The sequence below is a fragment of the Python bivittatus genome, unplaced genomic scaffold (assembly GCF_059951505.1).
Source record: "Python bivittatus isolate LINGU-HERP-01145 unplaced genomic scaffold, Pbiv_v1 ctg000360_np1212, whole genome shotgun sequence".
Taxonomy (NCBI): domain Eukaryota; kingdom Metazoa; phylum Chordata; class Lepidosauria; order Squamata; family Pythonidae; genus Python; species Python bivittatus.
This window is the reverse complement of record NW_028277069.1, coordinates 595,197-616,198: the sequence shown is the minus strand read 5'-3', so window position 1 is coordinate 616,198 and position 21,002 is coordinate 595,197. Positions and strand designations below refer to the sequence as shown.

Genomic DNA, 21,002 nt, shown 5'->3' with positions numbered 1-21,002 from the left:
ATCTCTTTTGAACCCTGCTTCTAAGAATTTCTTTATTGGTCACCAGTCTTGGGCAGATCTCCCCATGAAATGTCCCCCTTTAAAAGTAACTTTATCATGGTTTGATCCACTCATGATAAACCCCAATTTCTGTGCACCAGACTGGTGGAAATCAACAAGGGCACTATGAATTTCTTGCTCTTTTTCACGTCTTGGATAGCCGTGCCAAGATGCAAGTATGCAATTTTAAAGACCATGACCATTCCTCTCTTGATGTGGCCTCTATGAATCTTATTTTTTCATCTGCTTTTTTAGGGTCCTTCTCAGATATCCAGCCAGGGCCAGAAATAGTGAGATCTGGAGAAAGATTAAACCCAATCTGCAAATTACTGGTGTCTCCATCACTAGTAGTAGCTATTTGTGGCACTGGGTCCATCAGCTTGAATGGGTCATCAGAATCTACCCCTGTGATTGGAGAAAATGGTCTTCACCTTCTCTTCAAAGCCGCACCACCATTGCTTCAGACAACCCCAAGAATGAGTAATCCCTTCAAAATAACTCCTATTATTGTGCCCAAGTTGCAGAGTAGCAGAAGTGACTGTCATTCTTAACAAAAACAGGAAATGGATTCTGAATGTACATTTCAGTTCCATCCAAACACTCCATTCTTAAGAGCAGAAAAAGATCAGCGCTGAAACAATGCAATCATGTCCTCAGATGGAAGTAATTCAAGAAGGGTTTTTTAAAATGTTTGTCTTCATTCTTTTCTTTCTTTCTTCTTCTCCTTTTTTTTGGGGGGGGGGGTTGTTTGTTTTAGTTGAACATTTTGTTTCTTGATATTCATGTATGTATGTATGTATGTATGTATGTATGTATGTATGTATATGTATGTATGTATGTATGTATGTATTACAATTCACTTTCATACCTCAATAAATCAATGTAGCTTAGAACATCTAATATTGGTTGGGGTAAAATAAGGTAAAATGAGATCCTTCCAAAACTTAGTTGTGGTAAATCAGGACATTGGACCTGATAGCCATTCTGGATAGGGGCAGGTTCCCCTGGAAGGAATTGGTGTAAACATTAGCATGCTTCACCTAACTTGGGCAAAATCTAATACTGGGAGTTGAATGGAGCATGAGTTCTTTGGGTTGATGATAGTTCATTCATTTAATGGGTTGTTGTTGGATGAAGAAGAATTCTAATCTTTGCAGGTATTGTCATATGATTGCATTTGAATATCTTCTCTGAAACTTTCATTGCTTCCCTATGAAATGACAGTCAGCAGCATATTACTTGAGCAAAAATCTATCAACTACTTGAATATCTTCTTTATCAATTCTAAGCCTACTTGCTAGCAACATGTTAATCTGTTCTTTAAAAAAAAAAACACAGCTATATTTAATCATAATCCCATTTCTAAAGGAGATTGTAGGTTTCTATCTCATCCATTTGCAGATAATAAATCAGGCATATATAACTATCCTGCCTTCATTTTCTTCCCACAGAAACTACTCTTTGACTTAGCTTAAATTCTGAGCTAGTGGCCTCCCCAAAGTTATGCAGAGAGCTCCCACAATCAAACATGAATTTAAACCTGGATCTCCCTGATCCATTGTTTATTGCCCAAAACAAAAATACCTACCCGAGCCTCAGCTGTGGCATCATGCTTATAATAGTTTAATACCAGTTGTAATATGTCACATTGTTGTTTGTTGTTCAGTCGTTAAGTCTGACTCTTTTTGACCCCATGAACCATATCACGCCAGGCCTTCCTGTCCTTCACTGCCTCCCTGAGTTTGCTCAGTTTCGTGCTCATTGCTTCAGTGATGCTATCTAACCATCTCATCCTCTGCCGTCCTCTTCTCCTTTTGCCTTCAATCTTTCCCAGCCTCAGGGTCTTTTCCAAAGAGTCCTCTCTTCGCATTAGGTGACCAAAGTATCTGAGCTTGAGCTTCAGTATCAATCCTTCCAATGAGCACTCTTAAGAGTCTTCTCCAGCACCACAGTTCAAAGGCATCAATTCACCATGGCCTGAATGCAATTGTTTGGATTCTATTCAGGTTTCATGATTTGTTATATGCCTCCTTAAAAGGTCTCATGTATCCAAAGAAACATAAGTATTTACATAGAAATGCACCCACTTTTGCCTGTCTCAGTGATTACAGAGAGAGGTAAGCTTAAAGGAAGAGAAATTCACCTTAAAAAAAGAAAAAGAAAATAAGAAAGTTTAACCTATGGCAATATCTACCTCTTTGCTCATGTCACTCTGATTCTTGAAGCCTAACATCATGTCATACAAAGGATTTTAGGCACGGAGCTGGCCTTGCATTGGTGTGACTTAACAGTCCCTTTACCAGCAGTGTCCACAAGAAGAGTCTGAATCTTCTTCTCTTCAAGGAATTAAAATGTTGCATCTGTGTGAGTTTCTCCTTTCCCTCATCTTGAATTTCTGGGGGCACATGCTCACTGGCTGGCATAAGGATGACAGCCGATATCCCAACTCAATCTTTCATCACTTCCCCATCACAGCAACCTTGAGCTCCTTCTGTTCCTTTGAGCTTTCAGGGTTGTTCTTCTGAAGAGCAAAAAACAGAACCATATAGCTGCTTCGATCATGTTTTTCCACTATTCCGTGGAAAAATTCTGTGCCCACTCCCATCAAGAGAAACCTAAATTTAAGTCTGGGTATATATATACATATTGGTCTTTCCATATATAAATATATATAGAGAAGGACCAAGATATGTGGGTGTGTATGTGTGTGTTTATGTATGCGTGTGTCTGTGTGGATATACTACATGCATATATACATACATACATACACATAGACATACATTCATACATACATGCCCAGTAAAACACTCATTTCCCCCCCCCCCCAAGTATACTCATACTGGTCCTTCCTCCAGAAGAGAGGGGTGTAAATTTTTTTCTAGGATTTGGGCCATATCTTAACTTTGCTTTTCATGCCGAATGCCACACTTCTAATATCAAACCAAATCAAATCAATCTTTATTATGCTCATTGGTCAGCCTTCATTTCAAATAAAGGAAGAGAGAGAAGGAAGAATACATTTCATTTCATTTCATTTTACTAAATTTTCAGTATGATTGAAATCTGATATTCAGGTACGATGGAAGAGAATGATGGACAGAGAGTGATGGATTATCACTTACCATGAAATGTTATTCTAAATACAGTTACCTGTACATGTTTCAGAAACTGTATGAATGGTACATCTCAAAGAACTCTAACCAATCCAAAACTGATATCCTAAGATATTGTGTTAAATGCATTTGCATAAAAGGTTAAATAGCTTTTTACAACATTTATGCAGTGGTTTATGAACTGACAGTATAAAAACCATGAAAGTGGCAGCTGCAAACATTGGAGATACTGTGAGTCAGTATAACAAATCTCCTAAAAGGAACCAAGAAAGGTAGATTACTAAAGTCTTGTAAGCTTCGTGTCTTGATAGGAGAAAGGGTTAGGTTAAGGAACCTTAGAAAATGGGTGAACATGTAGCAGTATAATTACTTCTTGGAAAGGGTAATAGTAATAATGATAATGATAATGACAATGATAATGATAATCCATAAATCTTCCTTTGCCAGAAATAACAACTTCTATATACTTCCTGGAGACAGCAAACAGTCTTTCCATTCCATCTGTCAACTATTTGTCATAGTGAGAAAGATCAAATGATGTACTAATTCCTCTTTATTAGTTGCTTCCTGTGGTTGAGCTCAGGCCTGAAAACAATGATGAAGCATTTTGGCAAAAAGATGCATCCCACTAATGCAGCGCTGGAGGACAGGATGGAGAAGACCTCCACAGCTACCATGGCTTTTCCTCTCGTGCTCAGATAGGCTGGAAAAAAGGAGACCCACACACTGCAGAAGGCCAGCATGCTGAAGGTGATGAACTTGGCTTCATTAAAGCTGTCAGGTAATTTACGGGCAAGAAAAGCCACAACAAAACTGGCAAGGGCCAAGATCCCCATGTAGCCCAAGACGCAGTAGAAGAAGGAGGATGACCCCTCATTGCATTGCAAAATCATTTCTTTGGCTTCTGAGTGCATGTCCAACTTGGGGAATGGGGGAGATGTTGACAACCAAAGAGCACAAATACATACTTGGACGAGAGAGCAGGAAAGGACAGTAGAAAAGGCCAATCTTTTCCCCACCCATTTCCTCATCGAAGATCCTGGTTTAGTGGCCATGAAAGCAACCACCACAGTGACAGTTTTGGCCAGGACACTAGAAATGGCCACTGAGAAGGTGATGCCAAAAGTGGATTGTCGGAGAAGGCAGGTCACTTTGCCAGGTTGGCTGAGGAAGAACAAGGAGGAGAGAAAACAGAGCAGAAGAGAGACAAGGAGGGTGTAAGTGAGGGCCCGGTTGTTGGCTTTAACAATGGGAGTATCCCTGTGCTTAATAAAAGTTCCAAGTACCCAAGATGTCAAGAAGAAAAGACAAAAAGCAGATGAAGCTAAACTAATTCCTAATGTTTCTTCAAAAGTTAGAAAGACCACTGGTTTCAGGATACATCCTTTCTTTTCTTTATTTGGATAATGATCTTCAGAACATTCAAAACAGTCATCCATATCTAGAAGAAAAGTCAAGGGATTTGTCATCTATGCCTTCCTCATTCTGGAAAATTACTTCCTGAGTGGGTGCCAGCGGTTATCCATTCTGACCTTTTTCTACTTGTTACCAGTGTGGTCATGTTGATATGAAAATGGAGTTTTACTCAGTGGATTATTTAGGATTGGCATAAAAGACGGTATTATGGGTGGGGCAATTATTTTTCAAAATGCAGTCCTTTCTATAATGTTCAGATTTATTACAATAGAGACATTCAGAGTTTTCCCATTTTTCCAAAACATGGAGAAGAAAACTGTGATGACGAATATAAGACATTATCGTATATTTTGATTGTATCTGGCCTTAGGGCGGTAATAAATGTGTGTGTGTGTGTGTGTGTGTGTGTGTGTGTGTAAGACATTAATAAGAGAAGCAGAAGTATTGACTCTGAGGTTCAAACCAATATAATTTGTTGAAAGTCTTGTAGGTTAATTCTTTCCTGTAGAGTGAGTAAACTAAGGAAAAATCAGTCTTTTTATTCGGAAAAAAGGTGGGGTCCAACAGGCAAAAATAATCACCTACATTTACTGTCAAGATAAGAAAGCTATATTTGTCTTATCCCTGTATTTCAGTAATGACCTTTATGAAACTTCTGTGTTCTGTGTGGAGAAGGTAAGTAGGTTCTCCAACACCTACCATATTTCCCTTTGATGATAGAATATCTGATCCATTTACAAATTTTCCTTTGTCTGCTGAAGGTTCTTTGCTTTCACTTACTTTCAGTTTTTCAGGGAAGGTAAGGCCCAGAACACGGCAGATTAAATGGAAAAATAATTGCATTCATTCACAGCTACACTGACCTGAGCCAACCAATAAGTGGTTTGCTGAGCTTTCCACTATCATTTGTAAAATCTGTCATTGGTTATTTAAACTTTAACTAGAAGTTTAACTTCATTCTCCTTATTTCTGTGCCATCTTTAAAAGAGGAGATTACTGGACCTCAAATTGTACTTTAATCTGGGCCAATAAGAAAAAGAGGAAAAGATAAATAGGTTTTGGACTTAAGTCAAAGCCCTTAGACTTAAATTATAGGTTCATGTAGTTTCTGCATAACAAGAAGATATTTTGCCCTTGTCTTTTTCCAGCACACTTTTTCTTTAATTCCCAGTCTAGTCTACCAAATGTAATTGGTTGGTCATCTCCCATTCAACTATTTATTAGGTCAGACACTGCTTAGCTGGACTCATAATGTGTATATTGTCATCACAAGTTATGAAGATAACATTATAAGGTAAGAGACACCAATATGCAATCTTTTTTTTTTAATGTAAATATCCTGAGTTTACAAAAAAATCATGGCATTTTGTTTACTGAGTGAACAATCTTTGGGAAAAGAACCCCAAATGCAAATGAGATTGAAAATGTGACAAATAATTCAACAGGTACACAACATGTGATCATGGAAGAGCTACGTCTCAATGCACATATATTTTGTTCCTCTTTAGGAAACCTGCAGGAATTTTATCAGAACACTTGGACTCCTGAACAGGATTGTGATCCACAGGTACATAAATGAATATTCACCCTGAAGAACTAGTAAAACTGCAAATTATATACACCCTAATGTAGTGCATTACAGTAACTCATGCATTACTTTATATGCTTATGTCTATTTAACTAACAATTGGTGGAATGTCTAACCTACCATTTTGATTGGATATCTTCCTTTCTGGGCATGGAACACAGTCATAGCAACAGAATTGTTTTCCTTCAACACTTCTCTTCCAGGATCCAGGGAAACAATGGTCATTACACAAAGAAATTGGAAGAACCTGATCATAAACATGAAAGGTTTTGCAACGGGACTTTTTAAATAAGTTTCTAATTTTTTTCTCCTCAAAGGGGGGAAGAATTCTTGACTTCCCAAAGAGCTAATGAACTTTATCTAGTTGGATTGATTGTATACATTAAAAATTTTTTGAAAATACAAGGATGTGCAAAAGGGTCTGCTTGAAGAAGAGCAGGGTGAGTAAATCAATGTGCATTATGAAAATGTGGAAACTATGCAACTCCCATGTTCCATATGGAATTGCAATCCAAATATGAAAACTTGGCTTTTTCATTGAAATGTCATTTTCTCAATTTGTAAAAGCTTGATAACGGACAAAATTAATACAAAATATGCCATATGTTTCTTTCAAGAATTAGATTTCCTAAGAGTCTATGTTCAATATGGTTTAACAGAAAAAGACATCTTCATGGGATCTTAATGGATCACGATATAATCTGTTCACTGACTCCATACCTGATTAAAAGCTGGGTGCCAGACAATCAAATCTCGTTCAATGAATAATTCTTTCCCTTTTGGAGCATTGGGATCTAATTGTCCAACTCCAACTCTCTGAAAGGATCTGTTTGGAAAAGTGATCAAGTTGATGATGTCGAACCCAACTGTTCCTTCCCGTTTCTCATTCAGGGACACTCTCTCTCCAGCTGAATTGTTAAAGGAAATGCCTTGGAGAAGTGGATGGAGCTACTTGAAAGAGAATGAAAGAGAGTGGAAGTTGAAAGGAAAATAATGGGGAAGGACCAGTACATTTAAGTTTCCTTCATTCATTCTTCCCATTCCTATAACAAATATCAAATAAGGACAGCTAGAAAATTGGTCATCTATATTTCATGGAAATGTACATGTCTATGCTATTATGAATTTCATATGATTTCCAGGAAAGATAAGAAACCATGTCAATCGACAAAAGAAAATGGAAACAGGCTATTGAAAGTATATAACTGCCTTCAATTATGATTTAGGTTCACTATTTAAACAACTAATTAAAGGTAGACCATACATAACCGTATCCTTTACTGTTTCTTCATTTGTACAAAGCTATTTGAGAGCCTCAGACCTGACCATTTCATTTAGCTGGATTTTAGAATCTGAGACTCAAACATTCTTGGATGGATGGATGGATGGATGGATGGATGGATGGATGGATGGATGGATATAAGGTGGGATATACAGATAAATGATAGATATTCTGTCAAACATAGAGTTGGTCCAAAAGGTGGAGACCATAGCTGAAAGGACCACTGGTCAGTCAATTCCTCTTGAACCCTGATAGGGAGAGAACACTCAGCTTCTCAATCCTGAAATATTCATGACCCCAGCAGAAGAATTGGGGTATTGGTCACTGATAGAGAGGACAATGGCAAGTAATGTAAGTGATTATATAAAGTGATACTTCATTTTAACCATCTCTTATTGTGTAAGCTATGATGATTTCCTATATAAGTCATATTGATCTCTAAATCATGATTTATATAGTACTTTTTCAATGTTCATAGTTAACTTCATTTCACAAGGAAAAAATATTGGCGCAAATGGTAATCCTACACCAAACTGCTAATTGAAATAAGAGAAGTTTCCAATGTAGAGAGAATATCTGTGTCTGTCTGTCTGTCTATCAGCTATCATTCTCCATCTATTTCTTGTACAGGGTACTATCACTGCAAACATTGATTTATGGAGAACAGATTTCTTTAAGCCTATGTAGTGGATTATGATTTATCCATTATTTAACCAAGGTGTTGATAATGCTATTATGGGCTGTATTTGTTCAGGACATGCATTTTCCCTCCACCACAAAAGAAATTCAGGGTTGAATTATGTTTGAAAATGATGACAGGGGAACCATTTTGTTTCTGAAAGTAATAAACCTTCATGAGGTCATTTTAGAGAGGGAATTAGGTCCTTTCTGCACAACCATGATTTCATAACTGGTTAAAACCAGGGTGCCAAAGAATTGTGATCTCCTCAAAGACGAGTCCTTTTCCTTTTGGAGCATTGGGGCCTAAATTTCCAACCTTCACTCTCTGAAAGGATCTGTTTGGGAAAGTGATCATGTTAAGGAGGTCAAAGCCACTTTGACCTTCTCTTTTATCTTTCAAGTAGACTCTTTCCCCAGCTGACCTGTTAAAATAAATCCCTTGAAGAAACTTGTGGAGCTACTTGAAGGACAATAAGAAAAATAGGGAGTCCAAAGGAAAGCAGTGCATCAGGGATAAAAGCATTAAAGTTTCCCTTTCCTTAAGTCCTACTTCCCAGGACACCAAAGAACATTTCCTGGCTTGAAATATAGAAGAAAATGTTGACCCACAAAGAATTGTGATACACAACTCTCTTGCATTTTATTAATTTATTATGACAACTACTTTAAAGCACCAAGCTCCACAATTCCCCTGGAAATTTACCATTACTCAAAAAACCAACATCACTTAAAGAGAATAATAAACCTACATTGCCAAAGAACCACTGACATTAACTCTAAATCCCCAGGCTAACAACCCTGTTTTGACTAAATTGCCAAAAGCTAATAGGAAATGTGAAATGCCCACATTTGACAAAAGCATGTTGGGCAAAAAGCAAAGAAAAACTGCCTTCAGGCATATCACCATTCAGGTCTCCTTGGAACCAGACTGGATGAATTTACAAGACAGGCCAGTTCTAGGTGGAAATGATATGGTTATTTAGGGAACCAAGGATGATACAGAGATCCCACTGACTAGACTGAAATTTGAAAAGGAATATTTTATTTTCATCCTTTTTTAATTCTATAACATAGAATGACCTCTTACACTGCTAATTTGTTGCCTTTGCATCTCTATTGCTATGTCACCATAGGCCAGGGCAAACAAACCCTATTCAGATATGGATGAGAATGACTATTCTCTGAAACAAAAGATAGGAATGTCATGGAGACATTACCTGCCAAGGCTGCAGATCTGGACATTCAAACTTTGGAATTTCTCTCTGTTTAGATGTTGATCTCACTATCTCCTTCAAGGAATGTGCCACTGCATAAACAGCATTGTAAATACTGTAACTGTGGCCAGTCATCTGAAATTCAAAGAGAGGCCCAGGCAGATTCTTAAAATTCTCTTCTCCATTGCAAGTGTCATTGGCCATTGAGGGTGACTCTGCATTTGGAAATGAACAGTCAAACAATTGTTCCCAAACATCTTGAATAAATCCATCTTTATGAGTTGAAGGTTTGATGCCTTGCACAAATTCTCTGAACCCTTGAACTTCTCTTGAATGAACTGAAAAGGAAAGAGCCCCATGGAACATCTGGAGATCCCAACTCCTTTGAAGTCCTGTCAGTATGAAATCAATTGGGTTCATCAGGATCCAAACCTTTCTGAATGATGCGCTCTCTTTATTTTCAGGATCACGTAGAAACACAACACTTCTGAGCCACAGAACTGTGAGTGATTCTCCATAGACAAGAAAAGCATTTGCATTCTGATCTATCATTTTTTTAGAAATAATTGAAATTACATCAAGAAATTCAAAAAAATCCTCCAATTGGGCTCGTTGTGGAATTTTTTGTGTGAAGGCTAAACAAATGCCATTCTGGAAAAGCAACGGCTGCAGTTTCTGCAAAAAATGTTCTCCCCTATATTTATCAAAAGTAAACACTCCAATCCATGTCCATCCAAAAAGGAGAAGAAGTCGTATAACTCCAATGTACTGATGGTCCTCATTTGGGACCATGCAGTAAAGGGAAGATAGCTTAGTAGTCTGAAACTCTTCTTGGGAAAAAGAGGCATAGGTTAACTACGAGAGAGAGAGAGAGAGAGAGTTATTCATGAGATCAAGGGAAAAACTATGGGAAAATGACTGTTGAATGGGAACTCTCTCTCTCTCTCCTCCAATTCTAGGTACATCATGGCAGATAAAATATTTTCTCACATGTGGAATATAACTGGATTAGAAACCACAATTAACCTCCTAATGTAGAATTCTAGAATACTTGTCACCATGAACACCTGGAAAGTTGCCAGCTGTCTGAGCATCTTAACTCTTCCCATCTTAAGGAAAGAATTCTTCAGAGCTAGACATGTTGAATTACCTTCTGCCCTTCTCTATGGCAGATATAATAAAATACCTATCCATGAAACTCTATCTGTAAGAGATTCTGGAGAAATAGAAATAGTCAAGCATGTCCTCCTTTACTGCAGTTACTATAGAGATCTACAAAGGGATCACATAGCACCAATCCTGCAACAATTCCCAGGCAAAACAGTTGAGTTTTATACTCAATTATTATGAACAGACACCAACCAAGACATAGCAAGGAGACTTGCTACATATTGACAGCAGGTGGTAAAAACACAATGTCTCCTGACCCCTTCAAATAAGTTTATTTTTCTTGCTTTGTAAAGTATGTTTTAAATTTTAATTTTCTGATCTACGGTCATAATAAAAGATTTTGATTATTTGGATTGGATTACCGTGAGCCAGCTTATTGAGTTGTGGGAAATATCCTGCAGAAAGGCATGGTAAAAACCCAATCTTTAATATTAATTACAAAAGAAATCAAAGTTTCTCTCTCAGCCCCCTGTTCAAAGTACCTGTGGAATCTTGTAGATATTTATGGTTTCTGCCATGTAGGATGAAGTATCAGAGACAACTGCTGCAATGATGGCCATGAGATTTTTCTGGCCATCACATTTATAGTTTGGGACAAATTCCTTGGATTTGAAAAGCAGGTCCAGAGTGGTGCGATAGGTCATCCTTGGCTTGTGGTAACTGTCATGGATGTGGAACCCGAGAGTGATGTTAGGCAAGATCTGGGAGTCCTCATTGATCTCCTTCACAGCAAAGGCCAAGGCAAGGACATGCTGGTAGAATTTCGTTATTACACTGCCAATAGGTTAAATACACCCATTGAAAAAGTGATTTTTCAATTCTTGTAATGTGTCATCATTTCTATATGAATAACAAACATTTCTGTCTCTGATGGAAGAAGGATGTTGATAGCTTTTCTAAAATACCAAATAATTGGTCCATAGTTCAAATATACTTTTTACATAGTATTTCCACGATTTGCCAAAAATACTGTATGTACTACAACAAATAAAATTAGTAATTTTTTTTCAAGCTACTACATTTATGGTCTATCAATTTAGCACCAAACAAAATATGAATAGATTCAGCAAGTATAACTCCTTTACTCTATGTCTTTTGGGAGGAGTGATCATGCAGATTTTCTTCTTTTTTTTTAAGTATCTTGGGCTCACTAAATGTTATTGAAACATTTATTACATCAAAGTTTCCATATATTTCATGAGAAAGACTTTACCATAATGTAAAGAAAATTATTCCTTCTCCCACAACCATATACAGAGGACATTATTTACAAGAACCTGCATTTATGTTCAAACAGCTTTTATTCATCCAACCAATTTGGGGGGATCTGGCCAAGATTAGGAAAAGCATGGATAGAAAAAAAATCCTTACAGTGGTAAATCATAAGTTTTTAGAGAAGGATGTTCTTTAAATTGAATTTCATCAAAGTGGTAAAAAATATGAGATACCATCCCACCAATGATGAAGTCACCAGGCTGGTACCACTCATGTGGAACAGGGAAGGCATCACTTGCAGGACAGCTCAAGGTAACTCTTTTGTTCACCAGGAACACCAGGAGGAGCAACATTGTGACTCTCTGCTTATGGAGAGAAGATCTTGGTCTATCATTCAAAGAGAAGTTCTGGCAGATGAGACAGGAGGGAGGGAGCTTGTAGCAATTAATCTGACCAAGCCATTATTACCCCTTGTGCCAATCTCCTATTTGTCAGGAGTTACTTTATAACCAAATGAAGAGTTGTCTCTTGAGTGTTGCTGAATTTAAATAGCTTTCTGCACATCCCTTGATGTTTTGGACTAGCTAAAAAAAACGAGGTGATTTCTACCAGAGATTATTATTTTGTTTTTGGTGAGATAATCAGTGGCTGATGGTTAAACTCTTTCTTAAATGAGCACATGCCAATGAAAGTAGTATGGGGAGATTGGCAATACAAAATAGCCTTAATTGTTGAAATTCTTGTACATTTCTTACAATGGAGCAGGGCTCCCATTTTCCATGAAGAATGAAAAAAGCAGTTTAACAGAGAAGAGGAAAGCTTTTCATGTATTAAGGAATGAGAAATAAGCCAATAAGCCCTTTGGAGGAGGTCATCTATATTTTCAGGCAGAGAGTACTAATATGAATCAATACCTACAGTATATTGATATTGATATTTAGAATTCTGCATTAGCCATGTCCTTGGGCCTAGTGATGTAACCCTCTGAATCTCCCACTGAAGGGGATTTCGGTAGATTTTAGCTATTTTAACCTGCCACACTCTGACCAAACATCTAGGTGAACAGGAAGAATTGCACTGCTTGCACACCTGCCTCCATTGTTCCATTCCTATAGCACATCTAACCTTCCAACTCAATGTATCTACGACTTTATGATGTACCCAGGAAATAAACTGTGCTCTTATTGGCAATCTACAACAGACACCTGAAGCTCAGATCTACCTTGGTGTTCCTTGAAAGAATGCTCTGGGCAGTTTGGAGCCATTCCTAACGCCTCCCCAAGAGACACCTTTTCACAATTCGTAGATATGCTAATATTCCTCAGTTGTATTTCCTACCTCACATGGTTGATATACACTTCAGGAATTGGTTTGTTTTCCAAAGTTTTCCTTTCACTTCCACCATTCAATTTCATTTCCCACATGCATGCATCTACATTTGCTTTGAAAGTTTTGATCTGCTTTGATTACTGATCAGGAGTCAGAGACCGCTTTCAAGTCTCTGATATGCCACTGATCTACTCACTGGTGAGATAGATTGCATATACATTTAATAAATAAATAAATTAATTAATTAATTAACAAGCTACAGTTCAGCTTTCAAGAACACAATAGGATGGGGAACGATGGCCACGGATATAAGCCATGTTATCTAAGGAGCTATAACAAATTACAATTCTAGTTGAACTTTTCACAATACAATATGAAAAGGAAAGGTACTCTTGGTCAGTCTAACCATACATGGAACCAACCATACATGGAACCAGCCACAGAAGAATATATCCATTTTGTTAATTGAACAAGTATAGCGATAGGAAGCGTACTGTGGAAACTTTTTTTAAAAAATGTAATATAGCACAATCCATTTTATAAAATAATTTATCTATATTGGTTGCATTTTCTTTTAATGCTTCGAATCTGTTCAAAACTGCCAATGGGGTAGCCCAAGTTGCCTCCAACTTTATTGTGGCACAATAAAAATATAAATTAGTTCTTTCTTCTCAGCTGCTCCCTGTTATTCAGTTCTGGTCTAAATATGACAATGTAACATTTTGGGATAAAGATACAGCCTAATAAACCAGCAGTGGAGGTTAAGATGGAGAAGATCTCCACAGCAACCATGTGTTTCCCTTTAGTGCTCAGGTAGGTTGGAATGAAAGACAGCCAAACACTGCAAAAAATCAGCATGCTGAAGGTGATGAATCTGGCTTCATTGTAAGTGTCTGGCAATTTTCTAGCTAGGAAAGCCACCACAAAGCTGATGATGGACAGCAGTCCCATATAGCCCAAGACAAGGTAAAACATAATGGTAGAGCCCACATTGCATTTTGCTATGATCTCTCTAGTTTCTGACAGCATATCCAAATCTGGGAAAGGGGGAGAAATTGACAGCCATATGGCACAAATGCTTGCTTGAATGAAGGAGCAAGAAAGAACAATGGAAGTGGTCAATCTTTTCCCCATCCACTTCCTCAGAGATGATCCTGGTTTGATGGCCATGAAAGCGACAAACACAGTGATGGTTTTGGCCAACACAGATGAGACTGCTATAGAAAAGATAATGCCGAAAATAATTTTCTGGAAAATGCACATCAACTTCCTAGGCTGGCCAATAAAGAGCAAGGAAGACAGGAAGCAGAGCAGGAGGGCCATCAGAAGAGCATAGGTAAGGTCCTGGTTGTTGGCCATGATTATTGGGGTATCTCTGTACTTAATAAAAGTTCCTAACACCAGGGTTGTAGCAAAGGAAAAAGTTATTGCGAGCGATGCTAAACTGATTCCTAATGGTTCTTCGTAAGACAAGAAGCTAATTGTTTTGAGAATACACTGATCTTTTTTCTCATTTGGATACTGATCTGTTGGACAGGTGAAGCAGTTGATGATGCCTGAAAAAAAGAAATGGGTGATTTCAATCTCAATTCATGTATCAGCAGGGCTGACTGTCACTATTAAAAATTCAACAGAAATTAAAACCCAGATTGAATCCTCACTATTGATTCTCTCCATATGGCTAGTTTTGAGAAATGTGTGTTATTAGTCCCTGACTGGCTTCTCTAATGAGACAATAGACAGGATGGGCTGTGACCCGAAATAGATCACTGAAGGAAAGGATCCTTGACAAAAGATATTCGCTTAGCACCAAGGTAAGCTAAATCTTGGAGACTGTCTTTCACCACCAATCCAGGCAATCCAGGCCAATCCTTAAGAAGTCTTAGACACTGCAGAGCATTTGCTCTGATGGGACTCCGTGCACTCCCTTCAGCAGTTATTGATGGCAAACACCAAAATCTTCCCATTCATGAATAACTTTGCCCCTGTGACTCCCATGCCATAGAGGATGTGCAATATGTTCTCCTGCATTGTAATTTCTATTCAAACTTGTGGGATGTATTCATTTGGCCTCTCACAAAGGAACTTCAAGGGAGAGATGATCACCGGTACATCTTCTACCTCCTGGCAGATCGTAAGATCACTGTTACCCATAATTTAGCTACATTTTGGTTCACTGCCACGAGGGTCAGGCAGCAAATATTTTCTAATAAAATTGCATTTCTTTGATACCCTCAAAATTTTATCTCCCCCCATTCCTTTTCCTTTTTAACTCTTTTAACCTCTTTTAACTGCTGTTTTCATGATCTATGGTAAACTCTTTTTATATATGCATACTTATTCACATGCTGGTCTAAGACCATAATAAAGTTTATCTACCTAGCCTCTCACTGTTCTACATTTTTAATTACTAATAATAGTATAATGATTCTTAAGAGTTCTCATTGTTTCACATTTGTTTACATGGATTCCCACATCATAGAATGGATGTTTAACAAACATGGTAAACATTTCCCATACTTTTGGTAGTAGGGAGGAAAGTGAGTAATACAGAGTTGCTGGACCAATGTCATCCAGTGAATTTTAATACCCAAGAATAGGTGTTGACATGACTTTCTCTACCCATTGCTCTCAGACATAATTCAGAAACCTTGTTGAGGAATCCAGGGAAGAATGTTTAATGTAGTTCATTGGAGTGCTCTCATATCAAGTTAACACTTTCTACATAATATACATCATTAGCATTACTCTACACTATTTTCAGTACCTACTTGTTTGGTTGGACATCTTCCCTTCTGGACAGGGAACACAATCATAGCAACAAAACTTTTCTCCTTCCTTTTTTCTCTTCTGATAACCAGGGTAGCAAGGGAGACTACACTGAGAAAGGGGGACCGTCTGTCCATGAAGATGAAGAACAGGTTAGACAAGCTTAGATTCTTTCTGTTCATCAAAGAATTATGGAATGATTATATGATCAGTTACCAGTGATCACTAAAGGTCTTGGAAGAGTGTTTTGGTGGGCATACTGAAGACCATAGGCTATGGACTTCCATGCACCCTCAGGTCACACTGCCAAAATATATCTAGTTGAGAGAGGGGGGAAGCAATTCATTCGTTGACAGCTCTAGTGGTGAAAGCATTTGACTAAGATTAGGGAAATTCACATTAAAGTCCACCTTCAGCCATGGAACCACGATGGGAGAGCAGAGCTAATCAACCCCTCTCAGCCCAGCCTCAGTCAGGATATCCACAATTGATATCACATGCATCCAGTGTAATTTTGAGGTATTTGTTGTGTTGTCAGGCACCTATGTTCACAGAGTTGAAATGGGGAATGGAAAAGTTGGGCTCTCTTGAGTTCCTAGAGGAAAGGCAGTATACTAAATCTAAGTCATCAGTAAATATCCTCATGATAGATAGATTGATGATAGAAATGAAAGATACATGAAAATTTGAGCGTAGTTGTTGTTTAAACACTGTATCTCCCTTTTATTTAAGTGTCACATATGATACTGGCTGCATTTGAGAACCAATGCTTCATAAATTATATATGTCAAAGAGCACTTTTTCCCTTCTTAGGGAACAGTCCCTGTAAATATCCTATAAAAAGATACCAGAATCCATACCTGGTTAAAAATCCAGTGCCATTCTATTACACTGTCATTAATGAAGAATTCTTCTCCTCCAGAAGCCTTGGAACCCACTCTTCCAACTTTCACTCTCTGGAATGAATTATTGGGGAATGTGATAATATTCATTATATCAAATCCTGCTACAATCTCCTTGGTATCACTAAAGACCAGTGTTTCACCCAGTGAGTTGTTAAATGAAAGCCCTTGAAGAAATACATGAAGCTGATTGGAAGAGGTAAAGAAAGAAAAAGGTAAAAATCACATTATGTGTTTGCAGTTCAGAAGAGCACAGAGATAAACTTGGAGAAAAATGCCCAATGATCATGAGTTAAACATGAACCGAGCCTGGGAAAACAAGACAGTTTGAGGAAGGAACTCAAAATTGCCCCATCTTGACTCTGGTACAAGAGGGAGGGAAGGGAAAACACTGCCAGCCTTCCAGGATTCAATTTATTATAGTCATATCACTAAAGCAGAATTCTAGTATGTCTTGTGGTGTTTGTTTCCTGACCTGGGCTACCTTGAAGGATGACACAAGCCCATCTAGAACTATTTCCCTACCAATCAAGTTAGTATCTAACAAGTAGGCTGCTTAGAAAGGCTGGATATTTGAGGATGGCAAGTTCTGCTTTAGTTTGTTCCACATTCCAATGTGGGAGGAATTCCTTCCGCATAAAACAAGGTGAGGAAGATGATTATGATTGATTGATTGATTGATTGATTGATTGATTTTAAAATGAGCATCACTTTTTCACTGTTACAAATGGCATTAAAATTGGGTGCTATTTCACCTGCCAAGGCTGCAGATCTCGAAGCTGTCTTTTCATTCTTCCCAAGCTTCCATAACTGGATCTCAGTGACTGTATAGCATGTAAAGCATGTGCAGTAGCATAGACTGCATTATAGATACTGTAGCTGTGGCCAGTCATACCCATTTCAATAATAGACGAAGGAAGGCAGTCCAGTTTCTCCTCCCTAGTGCAGCTTCCAGGCACTTCAGCTGGTTCTTGAGATTCTGGAAATGCACAGTCAAAGGCTTGCTCCCAGAAACCCTGGATAAAACCATTGGCATCTCCCCAATCTGGTGTGATGCTTTTGAGATATGTTAGGAACCCTTGATGTTCGCTAGAGTGAATTGTGAAAGAAAAGGTGCCATGAAACAATTGAGGTTCCCAACTTACTAGGAGACCCATGGCCGTGAATTCAGTTTGGGCTGTCATAATCCATACCTTTCCAATAGTTGCATTTTGGTGGTTCTCAGGATCTGCTAGAGATATCAAGGTGCTCAGCCACATGATGGTCAACGTTTCACCATAGACAATCCAAACATTGACTTTCTCACTTAATAAAGGCTGGTAGATCTTCGAAGTCATACTATTTAGTTCATGAATTTGCAACAAACGGCCTTGTTTGGGAATCCTTTGGGTGAAGGCTGTACAGATGCTATTCTGAGAAAGCTGTGGCTCCAAGGCCTGTAAAAAATTTGTTCCACTGTCATCGTCAATAATAAAGAGACCAATCCAGGTCCACATGAAATGCCGGAGCAACTGGATTATCCCCATATATTGATGAGCTTCACTTGGAACCAAATGATGAAAGGAAGCCACTTTCATTGCATCACTCTCTTCCAAGGCAAATGAGCCATAGGTGAGCTGAAAGGGAAATTAACCGATATTTTATGGATTTGGTGAGAAACAAGGTGATTACTTCAGTGGCTTTTTATATAATGAATAATAGGCCACCTAGAATCTGAGTTAGTATCCCCATCTTTCCTAGGTTAAAGGCACTGTGGGCTAAAATATGAAACAGCATAAAAGATCCAAGAAGATTCTCCTGCTAGAGTTCTCCTGGTGGTGGGCTTATCATCTGAATTGGAAGAGCTGGAGATGTATAAAAGTGTCTCACTGTTTTATGATAAAGGTTTAATTGATATGTTTGAGAAGGTTAAAATAACAGCAGCTTGGGATGTCTATCAAGCATGTCCCTTAAATTAATCATCCTGGTGGATTGATTATACTGAACTTAAGAATTTAGGGGTTCTGTATTTAAACTAATTAAAGTGAGGCTCTTGTGCCATTTGGAAAGGAAGACAACTGAATAATTGCAACAAGAGCTCTTGAGGAGTATTCATGTCTCCTCAGTGCACTCCCTTTTACATTTCTTCTCCCTTCACTGGAAGCCAGTAATGGAGCAGGGATCATGGCAAGAACAGACAGAAAAATGGATCAGAGGCTGGCTAGTGCCTTTGAAGGACCATCTCTTGGGAAAACTACAAAGAATCATGGATCAGAAAGGTCTATTTAGGACATCAGGTCCAACCCGCTACTCAGTGCAGAGATCCACATTTAGATATCCTGTTATACAGCTGTCTGGCTGTCAAGACTTGAAGGGGAATCCATCACTTTTCTAGACCATTCCTTCCCATGTCAAACTGCTCTTACAGTAAGGAAGACTTCTTTTCATCCTAATTTTTTTTTTCTAATCCCCCTTCCTGCATCTTCAATTCATTATTCTGTATCTTACACTCTGCAATGAGGGAGACAGGTCATGGCTGACTTGCACAGATTTTACCTGTGGAATTTTGTAGAGACCCAAAATATCTGACATATGGAAAGAGGTATCAGAACCTAGTCCACCAATGACTGTGATTACATACTTTTTGGTACCACATTGGTAGTTAGGGGCAAAAATATAAGAACTGAAAAGCAGGTCTAGGATGGTCCGATAGGTCATCCTTGCATCGTAGTAGCTATCGCAGATATGGAATCCAAGAGTGATGTTAGATAAGATCTGAGGATCTTCATTGATCTCCTTCACAGCAAATGCCAAGGCCAGGATGTGCTGGTAGAACTTGGTTACTGCTCTAAAAATAGAGGATGATAGTTAGGGTTATATTAGCAGCTTTTATCACTGAGGGAAAACAAACTCAAAGTGGCTGAGAATTGGAGAATCCAAGAAAGTAAACAATGAACAGATATCCAACCAAACACAGTACTGGAATTGTTTTGAAATCTATAAATGTAAGTTTAGGCCAGAGAGAGGTAACCTGTGCTTTCTAATTGTTTGGGGTTACCATTCTGACAGTCCCTTGCAATCTCCTACACTAGCAAGAATTGTTGGGGATTGAAGTCCATAATAGTGAAATTCCTCCCTGAAAACATGCAGCTCTTAAGAATTGAATATGGAAGCTTCTATATGCAAGTAAGGGTGTTGTGGGTCCTAATGTTAACTAACACTTGTCATGGGCTACTACTGTAAAGGCTGTGTTCGTTGCTACATTGACTTTCTCCATAGGGAAGTTGAAGTTAGCATTTCAAACAAGGTGATTGCATCTAAACTTGTAGGACTAATATGCATTTAAGAAATACATCCATGTTGAATATATTGAAAAAGTAATATACTATGAAACAAATGAAGAAACAAATACCTACATTTGTGATTCGATATTTCTTTCTAGATGAATTTTCCCACTAGTGACTTAAAGCATCTTTAAGGCCTGTTAGCATTATATTATTTTGGCACAATGATGGTTGGGTGACTCTAGAATACACCATAAATTACTAGGGCGAAAGTGATAGATTGAATAGGTTGATTAAAAAAAAAAAACCTTAATTCACTGTTTTTCTGCTCATTGTTTTCCATCCAGAACACTTAAAATACTGATATATTGGCCTCTTATTATTTCAAAGTGGATATATTCTCCAACCACTTGAAGTGAATTTTCCACACTTCCTCCAGGAATATGCTACTTCCAGAACTGATTTCGGTAATGCCGAAAAGCAAAAAGAATACATTCTTACATTGGAAGTTCAAAGCCCAACTTCTGAGAAGGGTGCACATCAAAGGAAACCATGGAGAATATATAAATGATCTGAGAAACTATGCCACCAATGGTGAGGTCTCCAGGCTGAAACCATTTATGCGGTACATGGAAGGGCTGATTTCCAAAGCATTTCACACTCTGTACTTTGCATGCAGCATTGGGTAGGAGAAAGAGTAGCATGATTACAAACATTGCTATTGGTGAACAATGCTTCCTTCTAGAACAGATTATTCTGCAAGCAAACACCTGTCTAAATTTAAAGAAGTTCCTTTGCATGGGTGTCTTCAAGTCAGTTTGCGACTCCTGGACAAGTCCTGGACAAGTCCCCGCAGTTTTCTTGGCAAGATTTTCAGAAGTGGTTTGCCATTGCTTCCTTCCTAGGACTGAGAGTGACTGGCCCAAGGTCACCCAGCCGGCGTCATGCCCAAGTGGGTCTAGAGCTCCCAATCTCCTAGTCTCTAGCCTGATGCCTTAACCACTACACCAAACTGTCTACT

At 38.3% G+C, this 21,002-nt stretch overlaps 2 protein-coding genes across 2 annotated transcripts; both read right to left on the bottom strand.

The window, feature by feature from the left end:
- Positions 1-3,694: 3,694 nt before the first annotated feature.
- LOC148215386 (vomeronasal type-2 receptor 26-like) lies at positions 3,695-13,133 on the bottom strand. The gene is made up of 6 exons (XM_088143655.1): positions 13,057-13,133; positions 10,986-11,277; positions 9,337-10,188; positions 6,877-7,104; positions 6,277-6,403; positions 3,695-4,593 (listed from the first exon to the last, which is right to left on the bottom strand). The coding sequence occupies exons 1-6, from the start codon at positions 13,131-13,133 to the stop codon at positions 3,695-3,697; spliced, it is 2,475 nt and encodes an 824-aa protein (XP_087999781.1).
- A 571-nt stretch (positions 13,134-13,704) lies between these two features.
- Positions 13,705-20,685, bottom strand: LOC107326258 (vomeronasal type-2 receptor 26-like). Its single transcript, XM_025170074.1, has 5 exons — positions 20,483-20,685; positions 19,254-19,545; positions 16,677-16,904; positions 15,819-15,945; positions 13,705-14,603 (listed from the first exon to the last, which is right to left on the bottom strand). The coding sequence occupies exons 1-5, from the start codon at positions 20,683-20,685 to the stop codon at positions 13,705-13,707; spliced, it is 1,749 nt and encodes a 582-aa protein (XP_025025842.1).
- Positions 20,686-21,002: the final 317 nt, after the last annotated feature.

Excerpts from the sequence above, each read along its gene's own strand:
- LOC107326258 (XM_025170074.1), bottom strand. The coding sequence starts at position 20,685 with ATGCTACTCTTTCTCCTACCCAATGCTGCATGCAAAGTACAGAGTGTG. Across the intron at positions 19,546-20,482 it reads TTGGGCTTTGAACTTCCAAT|AGCAGTAACCAAGTTCTACC; the intron begins GTAAGAATGTAT and ends CTCTATTTTTAG. Across the intron at positions 14,604-15,818 it reads GAAGATGTCCAACCAAACAA|GCATCATCAACTGCTTCACC; the intron begins GTAGGTACTGAA and ends TCTTTTTTTCAG.
- LOC148215386 (XM_088143655.1), bottom strand. The coding sequence starts at position 13,133 with ATGAAATTGAATGGTGGAAGTGAAAGGAAAACTTTGGAAAACAAACCA. Across the intron at positions 10,189-10,985 it reads ATATCTACAAGATTCCACAG|TTAACCTATGCCTCTTTTTC; the intron begins GTACTTTGAACA and ends TCTCTCTCGTAG. Across the intron at positions 4,594-6,276 it reads GAAGATATCCAATCAAAATG|ATATGGATGACTGTTTTGAA; the intron begins GTAGGTTAGACA and ends CTTTTCTTCTAG.